The sequence below is a fragment of the Strigops habroptila genome, chromosome 21 (genome assembly GCF_004027225.2).
Source record: "Strigops habroptila isolate Jane chromosome 21, bStrHab1.2.pri, whole genome shotgun sequence".
Classification (NCBI taxonomy): Eukaryota; Metazoa; Chordata; class Aves; order Psittaciformes; family Psittacidae; genus Strigops; species Strigops habroptila.
The window spans coordinates 3,499,206-3,520,564 of NC_044297.2; the positions used below are offsets into that span (position 1 = coordinate 3,499,206).

General features: G+C 53.4%; 2 protein-coding genes across 3 annotated transcripts; both read left to right on the forward strand.

Moving 5' to 3' along the window:
- The first annotated feature begins 498 nt into the window (after window positions 1–498).
- IDO2 (indoleamine 2,3-dioxygenase 2) lies at window positions 499–6,286 on the forward strand. Of its 2 annotated transcripts, none has more exons than XM_030509964.1 (10): window positions 499–703; window positions 1,246–1,341; window positions 1,722–1,841; window positions 2,000–2,118; window positions 2,397–2,411; window positions 2,838–2,937; window positions 3,127–3,244; window positions 3,685–3,736; window positions 4,940–5,088; window positions 5,663–6,286. In XM_030509964.1, the coding sequence occupies exons 1-10, from the start codon at window positions 605–607 to the stop codon at window positions 6,031–6,033; spliced, it is 1,239 nt and encodes a 412-aa protein (XP_030365824.1). In that variant the 5' UTR covers window positions 499–604; the 3' UTR covers window positions 6,034–6,286. The 2 variants fall into 2 exon arrangements, with proteins under 2 accessions (XP_030365824.1, XP_030365823.1); XM_030509963.1 differs by lacking the exon at window positions 499–703 and adding an exon at window positions 1,047–1,163 and having other exon boundaries at window positions 1,250–1,341.
- Window positions 6,287–20,482: 14,196 nt separating this feature from the next.
- Window positions 20,483–20,961, forward strand: TCIM (transcriptional and immune response regulator). The gene has a single exon (XM_030509990.1). The coding sequence runs from the start codon at window positions 20,548–20,550 to the stop codon at window positions 20,866–20,868; it is 321 nt and encodes a 106-aa protein (XP_030365850.1). The 5' UTR covers window positions 20,483–20,547; the 3' UTR covers window positions 20,869–20,961.
- The last annotated feature ends 398 nt before the right edge of the window (window positions 20,962–21,359 follow it).

Genomic DNA, 21,359 nt, shown 5'->3' on the forward strand with positions numbered 1-21,359 from the left:
ACAGGGAGGGCCTCGTGTATCACTCCTGTGGGGACAAAGGTCCCTGGGCACTTGGTACCTGGGGATTTCACATGTGTGACAGGAGCTGTGGCAGGTCCCAGGGCCACCAACACAGATCTGCCCTGCTGTGCCATGCCTGGTGCCTGTGGTGGCTGCAGGTCTGTGCTGCACTCGTGCTGTGCCCAGGTTCTGCAGCCTCCAGCACGATGTGGATGGTCTCCACCTCTTGCACAGGTGCTGCAGAGGAACCACAGCACATAGGACGTGAGTTCGGCATTGCCGGGATGCTGGGGGTAAAATACAACGTCTCTGAGCTGGGGTGACCTGAAGCACCACGGGTCACTGATGCAGCCTCCCATGGGAGCATCCCTGCAGCTCCAAGGGGAGGTCCTGAGGAGAGCCAGCTCCCATCCGTGAGCCTTCCCCATAGGTGGATGCCCACGGGGCTGGAGATGATGAGTGTTTGCTCTATGACAGCACCTTATCAGCAACCTTTAACCGTGTTTGCTCGGCCCCTCCGGCCATTGGGCTCAGGCTCCTGCCGGGACAAGGGGCGCTGGCTCAGCACATACCGGGAGCCAGGTCACATCCTGACCCTGCAGTGATGGAGCCTGGCGACGGCTCGGAGGAGCCCGCTCTGCCTCTGGCGCTGGCGAGGTTTCAGCTCTCCGAGGAGTACGGCTCCCTGCTTCCCGAGCCTCTGGTAGGACATGGCTGTGTGCCACAGGGGACAGAGAGCAGAGGAACAGAGGGCTTGGTGGGCGGCTTTCTGGTTGGGTTTCAATTTAATGCTACTTTAAACCACCTTATAAAAAGCAATGGGAAAGGCACATGCTATTTTGGAAGAGATGGTTCCATAGGACAAGGCCCTCAATTTACAAGTTATTAGCAAGCGGCACAGGGGAGAGGAGAAAGAGGTTTGCAACTCACTACGGCCTTGGCTTCGCAGGATTCCAGGGAGGACGAGGAGAGCACTCAGACCCCAGGAAAGCACTTTTCCAGCACATTTTCTGTGCTGAAAGCGGTGCCATTTATCACCAGGTTTATTTCACAGCGGGAGCACTCAGGAACAGGCAGATACTTGTTTATCATCCATTAACCCACGATCATACGGGCTGGTGTTGCAGGCGGGGGAAGCAGACACAAAGCATTAGCTGTGATGTGTGAGGATGGATGGATGGATGCTGGTGGGTGGATGCAGGCACATGGTGCATTAAGCGTCCTCCCTCTCCCCTCTCTACCAAGACAGAGCTGCCGGCGCCCTATGGTCCATGGATGGAGATTGCCCACAACCTGCCTCAGCTGATCACGAGCCATCAGCTCCGCTCACGAGTTCACCAGGTACCTTTATCTTTCCCAGCCCTGAAGCTCTCTCAAAGCTTGCTCTGACACAGCAGTGTCTGCACTGCAAAAGCACACGGAAAAACAAAGCTGCGTCCTTAGCAAGGTCACATGCAGACAAGGACTAATGCAACCCAACAGCAATGCATCAGCATTGGTGGTGAATGCTTGGGCTCATCCTGGCCAAGGAGCCCAGGGCTCCAGGAGCCGCTGGTCCAGCCAGACCCATGCAAAAGGAGAGGGATACCTTTATAAGAGAAATGCTGTGATTTATTGTCCATGTTCCCAGACCAGCAACAGGGAACCAGCAGCAATCCCGGGGAAGGGAGAGGGGATGGAGGCTGGCTGGGGTTGGCACTAGCAGGGTCTGTCCTTGGCAGATGCCACAGCTGAGCACCCGGCACCTCCGAGGGCGCGAGGAGCTGCACTTGGCGCATCTGGTGCTCAGCTTCATCACCATGGGCTACATCTGGCAGGAGGGCGAGGAGGGCACCGTGAAGGTAAAAGCAACACAGAGCAAGTTCACCTCCTCCTTGGGGTCTGCAGGAAGCTCCCCTGGGACTCATCCCATGGGAGCAAAGCCCTGAGCATGACCCCATAGACTGTCACCATTCACCTGACAGTGTCCTTGTCTTCTCCTGTGCTTTATGCCGTTCAGGTCCTGCCCCGAAACCTTGCTGTCCCCTTCTGGGAGGTCTCACAGGCCCTGGGCCTCCCACCCATCCTCAGCCACGCGGACTTTGTGTTGGCCAACTGGAGGAGGAAGAACCCCAATGGGTAAATGGGCAACAGTGGTGACCCTGAGCAGGTCCCATCCAGCACAACGGGGACAAACAGTTCCCAAACTACTCCTGTTCCACCAAACCCCACTGAAACCCACCATGCTGGGGCCTGTCTCATGCAGAGAGGATGGGTGCCTCTGGGGGCCTCTCTTGGGCCAGCGAGCTCCTTTGTCCCCCCCCTAGAACACAGCCCATTGCTGAAACAATTCATAACATCTCTTTTTCTCTCTCCCTTTCTTGTGCGTTTGCTGGCAATAACAAAAATGCCTTCAGGCCTCTGGAAATCAAGTAAGTGTTTAAGATGCTTATTTATTTTCAGACAGTATTAGTTTTGTTTGACTTGGCTTGGCTTTCCAACACTGCAGGGCTCTGCTTGGGTTGAACCTCTCTCTTGATGTATGAGCACAACAAAACCAGCTCAGTCATTGGCACGCAAATGCTACTGCAACAACAGCAAAGTGCCATGGCTGCGGCTGAGCCTGGCTGTCCTGGGCCAGCCTTATAACCCAGTGAGTGCATGGGGAGGGTCCTGGATCCCTCAAAACCACAGCAGCCCCTCTCCCCTTGTGCTCTGGGCCAGCTCTGATCTGCCCAGGATGCAGACAAGAGGCTCTGTGGCTGGGGAAGGTTTTGTTCCAATGCTCAGCGGGTCTTGGGGTGTGCGGGGAACCCCTGAGAAGCACCTTCCTGACCCCCCATCCTTGGCTGCTGCAGCAACCTGGACACCATCATCTCGCTGCCTGGGGGAGAGAGCCTGCGAGGCTTCATCCTCGTCACCCTCCTGGTTGAGAAGGCGGCTGTGCCAGGGTTTAAGGTAGGGATCACTGTGCCTCACAGTGTTTTGCTTGCCCAGAAAGCACCCATGGTGGGTACCATCCCCTGCACCCTTGCGCTTGTGGGCTGTGGACAGGGTACCCAGAGCTGGTAGCAGGTACCCAAAGCCGCTGTACATTGACATCCCAGCCCCTCATCACTTTGTGTTCTCCTTTCTCTCCTCTTGCAGGCAATTGTTGAGGCTGTTCGTGCCATCCTGCAGCTGGATGAGGAGACCCTGTGCAGAGCACTGCAGGAGCTGACAGAGGCCATCCGGGACATGAGCAAGGCTTTGAAACAGATGCATGGTAAGCACTGTTCCATGGAAGGCAGCTCGTGTCCCACAGTGAGATGGGACTCATCAGCTCATCGGCTGATGGATCGGTGCTAGTGCTTGGTCCATAAAACATCTCTAAAGGGATGGAGCAGGAGGAGGTGGGAACAACCTGGGGCAGCTCAATGATCCCAGCGTGATGCACGGTCCCTGAGCACCCAAATGGGTCCAGGGTAAAAGTGTGGGGTGCTTTTAAGCTGAGCAGCTCTGAGCACTGATGCTGCGCTGCACACAGCGGTACCCAAGGGGCCTGGCCAGGGAAGCCACCATGGAGAGAGGGCACCAGCACCACGCCAGGTCCTTCTCTGAGCACAGATTCGGATCACCTCGGCTGTGACAGGAGGGAACTGCTCATGCAGGGGGAACTAATTGCCTTTTGCCTGCAGTAACATCTATGACCCGGTTTCCTCCTAGACTACGTGGATCCAGCAGTGTTCTACGCTGTGATCCGCATCTTTCTCTCCGGGTAAGTAAAATAATCCCCCACAAACACTGAAAAAGGTCATTTGGGCAAGGCAGAACCATCGCTGTGAGAGCCCAGCGCTGTGGGTTTGTCATCCCTCCTCTTCCCTGCGGGGCTGCGAGCATCCTTCTCAGGGGGATTCTATTTTTATTTCTCTTCAGCATATCTCAGCATTCCTAAGTCAAAAGGCTCCATGCATCCGGATTAGGTTTCTCTCATATTTTATCCAAGCTGACCTTGTCTTGATGGTCATCAGCCTGGAACAACACGCCTTTTAAATTCCCTTCTGCTTATAAGAACTTCCCACTAGTAAAGATTACTATAAATACATCCCTGGGAGAGCTAAAAATATGATGGTATTTGATAATGAATCTATTTTCTCTGCAGTTTGTGCAAAATCTGCTCCAGCAGTCAAACAGCCTTAGCAGCCAGCACCGAAAGTTTCACGAAACGGGTGCATTCTTCAGAAGGTCAAGAGATATTTTTGTGCCAGGCACATTATCTCCCTGAAATTATAACTCCTCTTTCCATTTGCGAGCGAGCATTTGCCCATTTTTGCACAAGAGGCTCATGAAGCCGGGTACAGGGGCTGTGGGTTGATGTATGCACCAGTCTCTGGGCTTGCTGAGGATGAGCAGCTTGAGGAGAGGGAGGAAATCACGTTACAGGCTGGTTCTCTGCTGTCCTGCGCTGTCTTTAAGGACTCCATCTCAGGAGTAACAAGAAATAATCCAAAGCACAAACTTCAGGGGGTCAGGAGAGCATTTTGGGTGACTCTATCTGCCACAGAGGCAACCGGCTGCTCCCAGTGGCCACTGGGATCTCAAGGCATTGATGTCAAGTGCCATTATTGCCCCTCTGCTCCTGCACACCCAGCTCTGCACATGCAAACCAGCACACGGCACCGGCCCCAGTCAAAGCCCAAGGGTGCTCATCTGTGCATGGCATCCCATAGAACGATCCCTAGCTCCCAGGCAAAGGATAATTCAGGATTCCTCCCTATACCCAGGACCTTATTGTGCACCTCGGCGCAGTGTTTGCTGTCCAAATGCATCTCCCGTTTGAGGATGAGGCTGAGTGAGGAGTAACAGATCCATGGCTGGGTCAGGAACGTTTCGTTCCGTGTTGCCAGCCCAGGGTCTCTGCTTGCAGCCCCCCTTCTCAGCCCCTTTGCTCCCTGCCTGACTGCTGTGTCTCCCTGCTCAGCTGGAAGGATAACCCGGCCATGCCGGATGGGCTGATATACGAAGGGGTATCCGATGAGCCCATGGAGTACTCAGGAGGGAGCGCAGCGCAGAGCACCATCCTTCACGCCTTTGATGAGCTCCTGGGCATTCGCCACAGCAAGGAGAGTGGTAAGTCAGACACTTCTCCTTTTTCCTAAGGGAATAAAGGGTGAAGGAAGAACTGAGGCAGAGCTGTTCCCATCTCGCCCTCGCAGAGCCTGGCTCTGCCCTGTTTGTTAGGGAGGAAGGCTATAAACGAGGCTCTGGCAGCACTTCCTTACTGCTATAAATTCCCAGATGGACCAGCCTCTGCTTTCTGTGTGTCAACTTTATACTGAGGTTATATATGGGTACCGAGATGAGGGAGCAGAGCACGCCAGCATCCTGCCAGTACCTCAGCTCATCCATTCGCATCTCATCACTTTAGTCCCACAGAATATATTTATCAGAAATTAGCAAACCCATTCTAACAACAAAAAATAAAACCCAAACAACCCAAACCCAAAGGCTGAAATCAAGGGCTCAACTCTACCTTTTAGGCTTAAAACCAACCTTAATGGAGCGTTGACCTAATACGGGTTTTCTTTCTTGAGCAGTTGGCCACACAGGCTGTCAAGCACCCCCAGCACAGGGGTGTCTGAGTGTCAGGGTGCTTTAACCCACTTCGCCACAACTGATTTCTTCCTTTGCTGGTGCTTTGCAGCTGCTTTCCTGCACAGGATGAGGGATTACATGCCCCCGCCACACAGAGCTTTTGTGGAGGAGATCCGCCGTGCCCCATCACTGAAGCAGCACGTGCTCTCTTCCAGAGACACGCGGCTCCACAAGGCTTTCAACCAGTGTGTGTCTGCGCTGGCAGACTTCAGGTCCTACCACATCACCGTCGTCACCAAGTACATCACCATCGCAGCAACCAAGGCCAAGGCTGGGCAGGCAGAGCCGGGCGGCAAGTCTGGTTCCTCCATGGGGAAGCCGCCGTCCGCGCTGGAAGCCAAAGGGACCGGCGGGTCCCACATCTTCAGCTTCCTGAAGAGCATCAGGGACACCACCAGGGAAGGGATGATAAATGCCTGACTGGCCATAGGGTTTGCACTGTGCAGGAGGCCACACAGCTCCGGTGCGTGTCTGCAGTGCGTGAGCCAAAATCCAACCACAGGGACCTTCACCCAAACTGCCTCCAGCAGCACCCTTCCTGCTCATGCACGTCTGGGACATGTGGGACATGCTTTGGGCTGTTGATTGAGGAAAGCACCACTGTTGGGAACCCCCAAAAGGCACGCAGTGATTGCAGCGTGCTTCCACAGCACTGCAATGGGCACAGCATCCTTCTGTGGCACCGGCATGGGCATAAACACCCCTTCACAGCCCTGGGATGGGCACAGCATCCTTCCACAGCACTGGGATGGGCACAGCATCCCTTCAATGCACCAGGATCAGCACAACACCTCTCCACAGCACCAGGAATAGCCGTGTCCATCCAAGCCCTGCTTGCTGCACTGCACCAAGCTCGCTCCCTTCCAGGACCCCGGGGGTTACACGGACTAATAAATAAAGCAGCGCTTCCCACCCCGAGCCGTGCTGCGGACCCCGTGTCTGTCGCCAAGCCGCGTCCCAGGCGGCCCATCGCGACATCCCAGCGCTTCCCGATCGCGAGGTGGCGGCAGAAACCCGCTTTTGGCTGTGCCGCAGCCGGGATGCTGGAGCAGGGGTGGGGGGGGGCAGATAAAACAACGAACCCGTCGGGGTTTGGAGGGGCTGCGGGTCGCACGACGGGGCTTCCCGCTGCCTTTGGCACCCAGATACGGCTCCTCTCCCCCCACCAACCGGCCGTATCATTGCAACACCCTGTAGGGCGCCTGGGGGTCCCAAACAACGGAGGCAGCCTCAAGCCATTCAATTCTCATCGACCCTTTCAGCCTGATAGCTCGGCTGGTAACGACGCGTAGTCCCGTCTGCAACCCGGACTCTGGATTGCCGGCGTTTCACCATCACTTGTCTCTGTACAAGGCAGTTCTGTCTGTTCCCAGTTTGAACAACAGGCAGAGATCTTGCGTAGCTGGTGCGTCTGCTGCGGGAGCACAGGGAAAGGCTGCTGCCAAACACAGCTCCCCAGCCATGGGGTGATGCTGAAGTCGCTCAAACCCAGCCAAGAGGGGAAAGGGGATGAGAGAAGTGAGCAGAGCATGTGGGGAAAGCTCTTTGGGTGGCAAGGGGGCTGGTGGTGTGCTGCATTAAGGCATGAGGTTTTACTCTCCATTGCTAACTTCAGTGCAGCTCCTGAGTTATTAAAGGTTCTGGATGTCAAGGGGCCAAAGCTGCACTATTTGGGCACACACAGGCTTTGCTTTCAATGAGCAATAACATGTTGTGGCAGGGGACGTGGGGACACATGGTTCCCTCAAGGGGCTGGCAAGGGTAAAAAACCACCCGTGGTCCTCACCAGGTATCTGCAGCAGATCAACACCCAGCCTGCTGCCTAATAGAGAGGCTCCTACGATAGAGACATGAAGCCAGACCAGCAAAACCTCACTGTGCTGGGATGGGTGGGCAGGTCTGCTCCAAGAACAGGGTTAAATCCTTTTCCATAATGCCATGTGCCCAAGATGCCCTTTACAGTGAGAGCACGCCCCCAAATGCCTCCAAATCAGCATCTTGAGGGAAACGGGCCATATGCCACCGTGTTTTGCCTGCCCAGGTTTTGCTGGCACAGCCCTCAGAGACAGGTTTCACACCCAATCAGTGCCGTGGTGCAAAAATAGCTCTGGCAGTGCCAGAAGAGAGTCAAGGTCCTTTGAAATGAGACTTTTTTCCCCATAAGGGCAACAAAAAGCCCAGCTTGAAGCATTAAAGCTCCTTGCTGCATTTTATTCTGTGCCCTCTTTAGAGGCACAGTCTTAAAGCTGGGGCTTAGGAGATGATATCTTCAGTAAACAACCTATGGGAAGGTGTCAGCACCTTTAAATCTCTGCCTGGCAGCCCTCATTCCGCTCAGATCTTCATTTCTGACTAGCTGCTGCATGTTTTATGGGGGAAATATTTCATTCTGATGATTGTCTTGGTCTATTACATTTCTGCCCATTTCAACTTGGAAGGGAAAAGAAAATAAACTGCTCCAGCTAAATGAAAACCACCGTTGGGGCTCGCAGGGCCCTTCCTCTGCCCAGACCGGCACAATCACAGCAATGCTCCAGCTCTGGAGGAAGGAAGGTGCCTAAAAAGCTGCAAAGCCCATGGTGTTCCCAGGTTCGCAAACTACACAACAAGGGCTCAGCCACATCTGAGTTCCCTTTTCCAAACGCTTTGTCAGAGACGCACCCAGCGACAGCACATGCATTAATCACATTCAGCTCCTTTAAAATCAGACACCAGGAGGATCCTGCGGCACTCCTGCACCAGACAGGGATGCACAGGGATGCACAGACCCTTTGTGGAAGGTGGGACAGCACGAGAGCTTTGCTTTCTCTCTGTTCCCAAACTACTGCTGTCTCATACTGATCACAGGACACAGACAGCTAAGGTCTCGGGTGCCTCATGACTGGCAGTGTATTGCATTTAGATCATTTAAGCCTGTGCCTAAAAATGCCACGACAGCAAGACCCCTGCAATGGGATAAGCCCATTTCTGCAGCTCTTTACTAAAGTGGATGGTTTATTCAGCAAGGAGAAAACAGCAAAAGAACAGAACACCCCCTCCCCCCGAGCACAGCAGCATCTGCCAGGGAGCTGATGCAAGACCAAGCGGGATGTCACAGCCCTCGGCCCCAACAGCAGCCACAGACCTGAATTAGAGCCACCCACAAGGAAACTCTCTTATCACTGCAAACAGAGGCTGGGCCCTGCAGCGCTGATGTACACATTTCCATTGTGAATCTGCAGCTCGGGAGCCGCCCCGGCAACACGCTCCAAGGTCTTGCCTCCTTGTTACCCCCTTTTATTAAGCAGAGATTTCCCCTGTGATGTCTGACAGTGGGACCAATCTGTGCTAAAGTTCCTGAGATGCCTCCAGGCTCTCACAGCCCATCCCAGCCATGGCTCTGCTCCCCAGGACATCGCACAGCCGAGACTCCTGCTTCCACTTTTGTCCCCGTGACTATTTGGAATCGAACAAGAACACAAACATTTGGATTCTAGACACTTCCCAACCCCGACCTTATTTATAATACTTGGCTCCGCTCCTGGAATCGGGGCCAGAAGAAGCTCTGAACAATTTGTGTTATTTAACAGGCTGTGCATAGATCAATCTTGCTCTCCCCTCTAGCCACGGGTTTCCCTTTGTGGTTTGCTGCACACTTATTATGTCCATCAATATCCAAGTAATTAAAATCCCCCATTATGTGGGTCCTGGCTGCCTTATGAGCTCCTCATAAGCTATAAAACATTTGATCGTCAACCTTCCTTAAGTGCCCGGGAGGTCTGGAGCTCCATCTCAGGATCCCCTGGCTGCTGTTACACCCCTGAAGGTCCCATTGAAGCTGCCGCCTGCCATTTCACTCCTCGCCTTCCCGTTCTGTGCCAGGATTGCTCATTTTTATTCCCATCTTTCTCTATTTGCTGGCAAGTTTATCTCAGAGCAACCCCCAGCTCCTGCCTTGCTCGCAGGGCTGGAGGCACGTTTGGGACCTGCTGCATTCCTGGGATGTCACATCCCAGATTTTGCCCCATTGGCATGCCTGCGATGGACACGAACCCGTGGTGACAACATCTTTACAGACAACGTGTCTCCAAGTTGGGTTCTCCTCTCCTCTCACAGCTCGGGCACAGGTCTCAAAGCAATGTATTAATAACAGCCAAGTTTGCTTTGCAGTTCTCCTTTGGGAGGGATGGGAGGGCACAGAAAATAAATCACTTTTTCGTGCTGCCACTTACCCAAGACCCGATGCTGTATCAGGTCCGTGCCCTGAGCACTGTATCTCTGAACGCAGCCTGGCTTTATCTCTGCCTGGGGAATTACTCACCTTGGCAGGGCTGACTGCAGTCTAGATATGATTAAAGGACATGACTCAAGCCCCAAAGTGCTAATTACGGCACAGAAGGAGGAGGAGAGAGGAGCTGCTAAATTACACCTAATATGGAAAGGGAGTTAGGAACAGATTGAAAAGCCATTGCTGCGGGGATGATGAACATGGGGCTGTCCCAGCCTGGGGACACACCAGATGCAGCACCCTGAGGCAGCCACAGGCCTTTTCCCAATGCTGTTCTTGTTCTGCACTTGGCATCACGCTGCTCTCCTCGCTCTGTCACACGATTCTGCACACTCTTTGCCCAAGCATCCCTGGGACCTGCCACCCCCAGCCCAACAGCAGCCCGTGAACAAGCCTCGGAGGAGCCCAATCATGGAAGATGGGTTGGTTTATGCTCCCTGTGGGATCTCTGAGTTTCTGCTGTGTTTTAGCGTCCCAGCCTCACCAGGCAGCAAGAGGCTCTGCCCATCTGCTGAGGGCTCTGTTCCATCCATGTGGGCTCCATTCACGCTCCCATCACCTCCCCTCGGTGAGCTCCACTGCAGCAATGTGCTGGGGCCAGGGTGAAGTGACAAGGGACATGCCCGGGTCTGTCACACACGGCCACATGCTTGGCTCCAGCTCCCAGCACCTGACATTTCTGCCTGCTAAAAGGACTAAACCAGCCAAAAGTTGGTGTCAGGCAAATGCTGCTCATGTTTCCCCATGAACAGTCCCACATTGGGAAATGGCATCATGTTAAAGTGAAACACCAGACGGGAGGATGCCCAGAGGGAGCTTTGGGAAAAGGGTTTATTTCAAGCCCTGACATCCCTGATGTTGATACACCATTGCCCTGATGGGTTTAATTCTCCCTTTTGCCTGCAGTGAAGTAGGGGACACACAGGGTCTCTGTGTGCCTGTGGCCAAGCAGCTCCTGGGCTGGTGACATCCCAGAGATGAGGTGACAGGACCCACAGACTTTGCTGGAAGCCCTGCGGCCAGGGCTGTCTTTTTCTGTGTTTACTTGGACACAGCACAGCAGGTTCCTGGTTTATGACGATGCCTTGGAGTAATCTGAATAATAACTACTGTTAAGAAAGTGCATTATTGTGAAATATAGGTTTTCCCGGTAAATAAATCCTGGCCATTATTTGCATGTGTAATATGTGTACCAGGGACAATGGGTGCTGGCTGGAGGGCAATAAACCGACATCCCCTCCCTTTAGCTCACCTCTCACTCCAGCTCTGCCAGGTTTGTGTTGGAAAGGATCTTAAAGTTCATCCAGTTCCAACCCCTGCCACAGGCAGGGACACCTTCCACAAGCCCAGGTTGCTCCAAGCCCCGTCCTTGAACACTGCCAGGGATGGAGCATTTGAGGGCTCGAGGGGGTGATGCCATCAGAGCAGGGATCACTGGTACCACATGTCCACCCCGATGCTTGTTTGCAGAGTTACTCAGTGTGCCGGTGGCTGCTACACCCGGTAAATAAGGGCAAACACCCACCTTGGCAACAGGGCAGGCACAGGAGCCCTGGGGCGATGCCTGCCCAGCTCCTCAAGAGCTCTGTCAAACCCATTCCTTAGGGAAAAACAAAGAAGGATTCAAAGACAAGGCACCGCTATTATTGCAGTAAGAGGCTGCCTCATGCTGGGCTCTGCTGCTAAATATATTCCGTGTTTACTGTAGGCAAGAGCAGTGGGAAGCCTTCCGAAACGGCACTGGGGTTGCTCCAATTCTTTTCGGCAATCAATCATGCCCGGCTTGAGCCGTTTTTATCCTGACACGAATGGAAAATATTTCCCTGGTTTCATTTCTACTGAAGAAAGACATTTCCTCAACAGAGAGGAGCCCCACGGCCCTGGGAAGCCATCCCCAAAGGAAAGTATTCCGAGGGGATGCAGGGCACAGCTCGCAGTGGGGTGCCCTGCGAGCAGACGGGGCCAGTCAGGACACGGCCCCACGAGGCCAGAAGCCCTTCACAAGGCTGTTAATGCTTTTGCTTCCCAATTAATTTGCTGAACAAGAGACTTGGTATTTACCCTTGTGTTGGCCAAACGCCTGAGAATGTCTCGAGGCTGTTGTTGCTTGATGCAGGCAGTGATTTGTTGGTGGGGATGAGACCCTGGAGCAATGGGAGGTGGATGGTGGCACATGGATAAGGGGTGTGCATAAGGGTGAGGGCACAGGTCTCTCCACTCCTCTCTTAATCAGCTGCTGCTGTGATGAGAGGGGCCTGTGGAGGGGCAGGTTTTGGGGTCAGATCTGCTGGATTTTGTTTACTTTCTCCGTAAGATTTCCCTAAACAGTGTTGGGAAACGCTCCTTCCATGAACCTCATCAGGGCCAGAACTGACTCAGCTTTGTGCACAGGGAGGGCTCTGGAGACAGCTCAGCAGCTCCGTAACTTGACGTCACGCTCGTCACTGTTTACTGACTGACAGACAACCCATTTCATTTTCATTTGTGCCTCACGTCAGCATGGCGTGCCCAGAGCTCCCTCCGCATCCCTGCGACATCCCTGTGGCATCCCCGCGGCATCCCTACTGCATCCCTGCTGCATGAAGCTGCCTGAAGCAACAGCCACTCATGGGGTCAGCGACACCATTCAAACAGCAATTTGGCATTTAAAGAGCAGCGGCGACCACCGCCATGCACAACAACACCCAAACCTTGAAACTTTGAGTCTCCCTTTCCCCTTTTCCCTACCTGCTGCAGGGACAGAACCTGCTGCTCCCGAAAACACAGAGCATTGCTCAGCTCTTCCTTATTGATGTCTTCATGGAGCAAAAGGGAGCAGCTCGGAGCAATCCAGGCTCTCAAGTGCATTCAGATCAGCAGCCCACACCCACACTAGGGCTGTTTTACCGAGTATTCTCCATCTAAATGTTCCTTTCATGTACATGGTGTTGCAGCACGTCAGCCCCGGTGGCATGGCCATGGAATGTTGTGTCACACAGCTCCGGTGCCAGGATGTCAGCAAGACTGAAAATGCCATTTGTCTTTCAGGGTTTCTTATGTAAGATAGAAAAGAGGGAAAGGGGACACAGCTGGAAGCAGCATCAGGGCTACCCACCACCTCTAAAACACCTCACGCACTGACTGGGTGATCCGTGTGCTGATCCAGCTGATGCTGAGGCTGGGAAGCAGTGACTTGGAACCAAAGGGAACAGCCTCAGACTGAGCACAACCTGCATGAAGAACTGTAGCTAAATGGACAGGCTTATAAGACCCAATACATGGCTTGGAGGCCTTTCTCTCCACAGACACCTTCCCCAAGCTGAAGGGGTGGCTGGTACCAATGCTGGTCCTGCTTCATTGCATAAGTCCCATTGCCCTTGTGATGGGCAGGTTTCCCTCCTGAAGGCTGGAATAAAGACAAATCTGATTTACTTCTCCCAGGCACACGCCAACAACTTCAGAGCACAAACTGCAAACAGGGCTGGTTTCTAGTTTGACACTCATCCTCTGATGGATCAGAGCTGATGCTCTGATCCTGATGCTCTGGGAACAGCCACCGCTCATACCCTCAATTAGCCATTTGCTGATGAGCCAGGTTTCTGCCTGAGGGGCTGAAAAGCACTTTTACCATGCCCATATGCATCCACAAAGCAGCATCTCTCTCCCCTGCCCTCCCCTCCTACACAGAGCCCTTATAAACTTACAGTTCTAAACCGGTTCTTTTCTGTTTGAGCTGGCTGCATAAATAACCTGACGCAGACAGGCCAAAGTACCATAAACCAGCGCTGACACTTGACAGGGATTCAAGGGCACATCTCGAGAACAAAGGCAAGGCTCCCTTGTAAACAAGGCATCAGTCACTTAGACTATAACAATTAGGCTACGTGATAGCTGGAAACATCTAGAAAGCATCGCTGCAAGAGCTAAACACAGTCCTCAAGGGATTCCCATGCTGCGGCCATATGGAACAGGTCTGTGTCCTGCGGTGCTCTCATGGATACAGGGATCACGGGAGCCTCCCCGGCTCTGCCTGGCACCGGCCTCAGCTGGGCTGGTGGTGCCAGCCTGGTGCCCGTAAGTGCCAGCCTCGCCTCTGTGCTGAGATAGGGTTTACAGCCCGTCTATTGCTCCCCGGAGCAGGAGCTGACGTGCGCACCTTGCTGGGGAAAACAACCACAGGTAGGAGTACAGTAACCTGGCATAACCCCACCAACAGCCACAGCAGCCCTGGAAACAGCCCCGACGGGCTCCAGCAGCCACACTGGTCACAAACCCATGCGACAACCATGCGACACCCATACAGCACAACTCCTGTCCCCCAAGAGCAGCAGAACACACCAGCCCCGGGTGCACACACTGGAGGGGTCTCCAGCAGGGTCTCGGCATATAAAAACAACCCTAAAATCCCCTATGGAGTCCCCATCCCTGTGATTCTGCTGCTGATGCTGCTGTGGGCAGGGCACGGGCAAGGACCTGCAGAGGGTTTGTGCTGCGGTGATGGGAGGAGGATGGCAGAAACTGCTTTTCTAGCAGCTACAGTGCAAGAGCTGCCGGGCCACAGGGGAGGGTGATGGGAGGCAAACACCATCTGTTTTCTCCGAGGAGCTCTTTTGTTGCTGGAGGAATGAAGTACAAGGCTGATAATGCTGCAGTCTCAGGCTAATCTCCCACATGATTCGCCTATCAGTTGGTTCCCTGATCAATCTCCACAGGAGCGGGCTGGGTGTTTCCCTTGGCTCCCATTAGCAGCTTGCTTCTCCCAGTGTTACCCAGCTACATACCCCCAAACCTGGACCGCACACTGCCCCCAAAGCCACGCTGCTCCTTCCCAAAACACCAGTCCCAGCCTCATGACCCATTGCCAAGCCCAGAATCTCTTCTGCACCATCACAGCCCTCACCAGGTACTGCAGGTTGGCAGCTTAACACCCCCTTAGACCTCTTCATTGCCTGGCTGCTGCCCATTGCCACTGCTCTGCCTCCAGCCTGGCTGTGGCAGCATCCCGCTCCCGGCATTGCCATGCCATCTCGCACATCTGGCTCCTGGCATTGCCATGCCAGCTCGCACATCTGGCTCCCAAGGTGCAGCCCTGGGTTGCAACCGCAGCTCCGGGAGCACTGGGGGCACCCAGGGCCCCCCGAAGCGGAGCAGTACAAAGCACACATCCTGTCTGCCACCCCTGCGCAGCAGAGGAAGCGGCTCGGCAGAGATTAGAGCCCTGATGAGGGGGGCACTTGAGCACGGGACGTGTGTCTGGTACTGTCGCCCGTGGGCTGGGCTGTCACAATGGCCCGAGCCAGCGCCGCGTCCCAGCCCCAAGGCAGGATTTCCCGTGAGCCCGTCCCCTCAGCACCAGACAATGCGATGTCTGACAAGTGGAGACGGCTCTGCCTTCGCCCTGCTCTAGTGAGGGGGACTCGGGGACCTTCAGGAAGATCAAACAGGAAATTCAGCACAGAAAGAAAGGGTGGTTCATGCTTGGAAGTCTAAACTTTCCTCGCTATGCTCAGTCTTGCTGACACAGGAGGAAGATGCTGGAGTCAGGATATTCAAGTACTTTCCCTTATAGCAGGGCATGGGGAGCGGGTCTGCAGACACGATGGGTAGGGGCCGTTCCAGGGTGCTGGTCCTGATGGAGCAGCTCAGCTGGCAAACCTCTGCCTTTACCCTGCCCATGTGTTTAACAGCATCATTTGCTGCCATTGCCTGCATCCCCGGTTCACACACCACCCCCAGCCTCGCCAGCCCCCCGACAGCAAGTGTTTCATGCCAGAAGTCAACGTGTCCTCAGCTCAGCTTTGCTCAGTACAGGGCTTCTTTAAAAGGGTTCTGCCTCTTAAAAGTGCCAGAAGTTTCTGTTTCTCCAGAAGCGTGATTTACTTACTGTAACTGGCTATTCATTATGTCCTGCACTGCATTATTAACTTGGTGATCGTACATTTAGCAGAGAATTTATGAGAAACGAGGAGACATTCATTATCAGTAACACCACAAACTTTCCTCTTATATGGTGTCCGTGCACAGCGCGATGCTCAGCTCCTGCGGTGCTCACACAACTCCAGCACGATCCCTGTGCTGCCTTGGCACGGTCAGCTCAAGCCAGCCCAAACTGCACCCCTGGTGTCAGCACCAAGGGGCAGAGCTGCCCACAGGGACACCAAAAAGCCATAGCAGGATCAGCGAGGGGCAAGACTCTGTTCTGCACCCCTGACACTTCCAACCAGCTCTTACTGCATCGACACCATGAAAGGCTCTTATTTAATTTACCTTCTGCATGGCACCAGTCCCCATGGCACCAGTTGTAGGAGCAGCTCGGCTGTTGCTGGTTTATCCCTTATGTCAGCAGAATGGATGCACAGGTTATGGTGAAGGAGATGAACACAGGGTAGAAGGAGCCCTATGGAGAGTGACCTATCAGGAGGTGTTAAAAGCTGCTCTTGCTCATAGGAGGCTGAAGTGCAGATTTAATGCTGTGCAGAATATACCTGATACAACAACGCCTGTCTTAGCACCCCAGAAGCCAGCACCTCATTTAGTTTTCATAGGTAGGAGAAAGAGAAGTATTCAGTGGAAACAGTACACATGTTTTTTCCCTATTAGAAACTTTCCCAATGGAATTTAAGCAGCTGAATCGTGTCTTCTGTTGTCTGGTTTTTAGGCAGGTAGCCACGTGAGCAGGATGGTCTGAGAAATGCCTTTACTTTCCAGCAACTGAGCTGCAGCAGAAAACTGCCATTAAAACACATCCCACTGTACAGCACATCTGAAGTGGGGACCACAGGACAAGTCACAGGGAGCACACACGTGGCCGAGTTAAGCTCTGGGGTTGTGTAAGCAAAGGGCACAGCTTCCTGCCATGAGATGGGGAACAAGTGCTCCCAGATGCTCTGTTAAAGAAACAACAACCACAGAAAACCAAACCAAAACCCCAGGTGGAGTCTGTGCAGATGGAGGCACATGAGACACAGTGGGCAGGATGGGGAGCCGGGGCCAGCACTGCCATTCGCATGACCTGGGTGCCTGGAAAATTCCCAGGAATTTGGATTCCAAGAGGAACATGATGAATTGGTTCCTCTTTGACCTTATGGCCATCCCACAGAGGACTCCATCCCAGCAGAGAGCAAACGTAGGGAGCAGCATTTCTGCTCCCAAGAAGGGCAGGGATGCTCCAGCATGGCCAGTGGAGGAAGCAAAGGCTGCGAATGAGCCAGAGCTCACGTAGCAGGGGAAAGGATGGGAAGAGAAGAGGTGGCCTGAGGCTCCTGGGCACTTCAGAGCTAAAGAGCTAAAGCACATTATATGTATATACATATTAAGACAATAATTTAACTTCTTTTTCCTGTTCCAAAGCCTTCCAGATGCTCTTCCAAAGACTCAGTTTTAGGCTCTTTCACACACCGCTGGGTAGGTCTCTCTAGCACCGATGCTTTCCTAGGGAACTGCTGCATCTCCTCATGCCAACGTGGTATTACAAGCCGTGCAGGCTCAGGCAGGCTAGTGAAAGGAAAGCTATGCAAAACATGCCCCAGCAAAATGCAAAGACATCCCGAATTACCTTCTTTGGTGTGATTTTGGACAGTTACATGAATGCAGACTATGTTCTCTGCAAGAGTTTGCGGGAAAGGCACTGCCTGCCCCGGCCTTCCCTCCACCTCCTGCTCTCAGGGCTGGGGGCTTCAAAAAGCCCCTCACATGGTGTTTGATCCGGTGAGGACCCTGCTTTATCTGCCCCTCTCCTATAATGGTGCAGCTGGGGTCCTGCAGTCCACAGCACTGAGCCAGAGATGCCTCCAGGCCTATTTAACCACCCTTTGCATCACCAGCACAGCCCACACTGGCTGCGGAGCCACCATCCTCCCTGAATCTTCCCCCCAGCATTTGCCTGCTCTGATTGAGACCCTGAGGCTTGGCTTAGCCTACAGTAAATCACAAGTGCTTCAGCTTCAAACCCTGGAGCGCTCCAAACCCATCACAAGAGGCAGAGCGCAGTTAGGGATGGGGCTGAGCTGCTCTGCAGAGACGGGGATAGGAATTAATCCTCCCATTAATGTGTGAAACGGAGCATTTGCGTTTCACAAAGCAATTATACACTAATAGCAGGAGAGCTGTGATAGAAATCGCATCTTCTCTGAAGTTTCACTCCACTCCAACACATGAATAATTCCTCCTGGGCATTACTGGAACAGCAGCATTAAAAGACTGATATAAACAAAAATTACTGGAAAAAACCCAGATGAGGGATGCTTCATCTCTCAGTCAGAGTTGAGCACAACTAAATTTATACAAAGTGGGCAGAGAAGCTTGAAGGGGCAAAGACATTTGTCACTGCTCAGTGCGAGATGAGCTCACGAGAACACGCATGCTTCATCTTGGCAGCTTTCTGATGTCTTACTCCTGAAGCATCGGCTTTCGGCTCGGTTTCCATGGCAGATCCTTTTCTGAGCTTGTGTCTTCCACAAATATTGCTAATTTATGCTCTCAGCCATGCCTCCCTCTGCAAATACCTGCAAAATGATTCCATGTGCAGTGGGAGCGGTGGAAACTAGTCGCGTGTTAACGTGCCTCAGCTCTTATTTTCAACCAGGGGAAACAAAGAAGGACTCGTTTTCTACAGCCCCAAGATCACGGCTGATCTTAGAATCATAGAATGATAGAACGGTTTGGGTTGGAAAGGAGCTTGAGATCATCCAGTTCCAACCCCCTGCCATGGGCAGGGACACCTCACACATGTCGCCCAAAGCTCTGTCCAACCTGGCCTTGAACAGTGCCAGGGATGGGACAGCCACAGCTTCTTTGGGCAACCCATTCCAATGCCTCACCCCCCTCACAGTAAAGAACTTCTTCCTGATATCCAATCTGAACTTCCCCTGTTTCAGTTTAAACCCATCATCACCCCTTGTCCTATCACTCCAGTCCCTGATGAAGAGTCCCTCTCCAGCATCCTTGTAGGCCCCCTTCAGACACTGGAACGCTGCTCCAAGGGCCATCTTCTGGCATCATTTTTTGCCCTAAATACTCAGAAATTGCATTATCCACCCAGTGAAGCAAAGTACATCCAGCATTTCAGCAGCCACTTTTACAGGCAGCTCTTCCCTTCCCACAGTGCTCCAGGCAGCACTTTGCAGGAGAGGACCACAGTGAGCACGATCCTTCCTTCCTACTGTTCCCCCTTGTATTTCAGGTTAACCAGAGGCTGCAAAACATGAGGCTCTTTCATAGAGCCACGTCAAAACGATCCCATTTTCTGGGTGGATTTACCAGCCCAGCAAATACTGAGCAAACAGCAACTGATGCGTAATTCTCACAAATTCGGCAAGACTACAGCAAATTGAGAGGCTTTTAAGTGTTTCTGGCAGAAGGAGAATCACAGGGGTTTGCAAAGGGGTTGTTTATACATTAAAGCACGTAAGAGCCAGCACAAATAAAAGAAATTCCACCAGCTGGGTGATGTTTCTTGGGGCCTGCTCATCACTGCGGTCAGAGATCACCCCACAGCTCCCTGTATAGAAGGGAACCCCCTGGGCTGTGGGGGCAGAGGCTATTTCTGGAGTTCCTCGGTGAGGATGAGTAAGAGGGTCACCAACACCACCAGTAAACAAGCAGCCGGTTTTCCAAACAGTGCCTCTTCATCATCCGGCTGCTTTTAGGCCATCAACCAAAATACACTTATCTGCAGCTCCCTGGCCTCAAGTGACTTTTGAGCCCACTGCTTTTCTGGGCCAGATCTAGTTGTGGCCAGTAATACCAGATTCCTAAGTCCAGCAGGAGACGCAGTGGTCCACATCCTCAGTGACAGGGAGTCATGGAACCACAGGAGATCTCGGGTTGGAAGGGACCCATAAGGACTATCGAGTCCAAACCCTAAAACTAATCCATACGACTAAGAGTGAAACCTCCCAGCCCAAGGGCTTGGCACTGGGCAAGGGTGGTGTGGAGAGCACAAACTCTGTGGGAGCAGAAGAACTGCATCAGTGAGCTGGAAACTGAAGACAAATGGATACCCAAGGCAGGAGGAGGACAACAGATTGCTTGGTGCAGAGAGATCTACCCCAGTGAGAGCATGGCCACATGGGGTGTAACATCCCGGGAAGTCGCCTCAGAGGACATTATGGATCCACTGCCTTCAATACACCCCTTGCCAATTAGAAAATACAGCACTGAACAGGAGCTGTATCATCTGGGAAGCAGCAGAAAGCATTCTGTGCCTGGGCCTAGGCAGGTTTTGTTTCGCTGTGTGGACAGAGACACAGACAAGTGTTCATCTGCATGCACTGGCTCGCAGCTATCGCCTCTTGCTAGTACTGCAATAGTTTTAACTGTTTATGATGTATTCTGAAGGCAGGGCAGCAAAGGGCCAGGAGCAGAGCATGTTCTGCATGAGTCCCTCAGCAGCGTTTGAAGCTGCACAAAACCTGCTCTGCAGCGGGTCAAAGGAAAACCATTCCCATTGCAGAAGCACTCCGGGAGAAGGGTTTTCCCCTTGGCTGCAGGACAGTGGGAAGTTGGCAATTCAACTGTTAAACTCGCCTATGACTATCCGGTGTTGACATCAGCGTGAGCTCATCGCTGTAACTTGAGCCTCGGGCTTTTTCCTTCTGCCTGCCTTTAAATACAGGTCCTGGGAGCCAGCACCGCTCAGATCGACCGAGAGACCCAACCGGGAGCAAACCCCACTGCACCCCACGTAGATGAAAGCGAAGAGAAGCTCCAGAGCCGCAGCCATGTCCACATCCCTGCGCGTGAGCCCCTCGGTCCACGGGTACCGCTTCGACACAGCCCTGCGCAAGAAAGCCACGGCCAACATCTTCGAAAGCATCAACCAAGAGTCCCTGCAGAAACTCTTCAGGAACTCCGGGGACAAGAAGGCAGAGGAAAGAGCCAAGATCATCCTCGCCACCGACCAGGACTTGGAGGAGAAAACGAGAGCGCTAATGGCGCTAAAGCAGAGGAGGAAAGACAAGCTGCTCCAGTTCCTGACGTTTCGGAAGTACTCCCTTAAAGTCCACTGAGCTGGCGGTGGGAGCAGAAATGGAGGAGAAAATGCCTCAGGACAGGACTGTTTGTGAGCTCCTACCACGCACGTGAGCTGCTGCGGGACAGGGGATGTGCCAGCAGGGCTGCAGCCACCGCGCACGCAGCAGCAGCAGCGGTGCGGATGGTGCCACAGGCTCCAAAGGGATGGCAGCTCCCAGCGGGAGGCAGCCGTGGGACACTGCATGATCCCGCACGATGGTCCTGACCCATGCTGCACGCCTGGGTGCGACTCGAGACCTTCCCATGGACTCGGTGTTTACCAGCTTTTGCCTTTCCAGACTGGTTTCCTTAAAGGCTGAGCCCTGGCAGAGCTGAGAGGGAGGTTCTGGAGACCCATCAGCTGCTGATCATGGATCACTCTGCATTTGTTGACACGCACTCAGTGCACTGGATGGGTGCAGCAGGTCCTTCAGGGAACGTGTTTGCTCTAGAGACACACTGCGCATCTGATCCTTCTCTTCCTCCA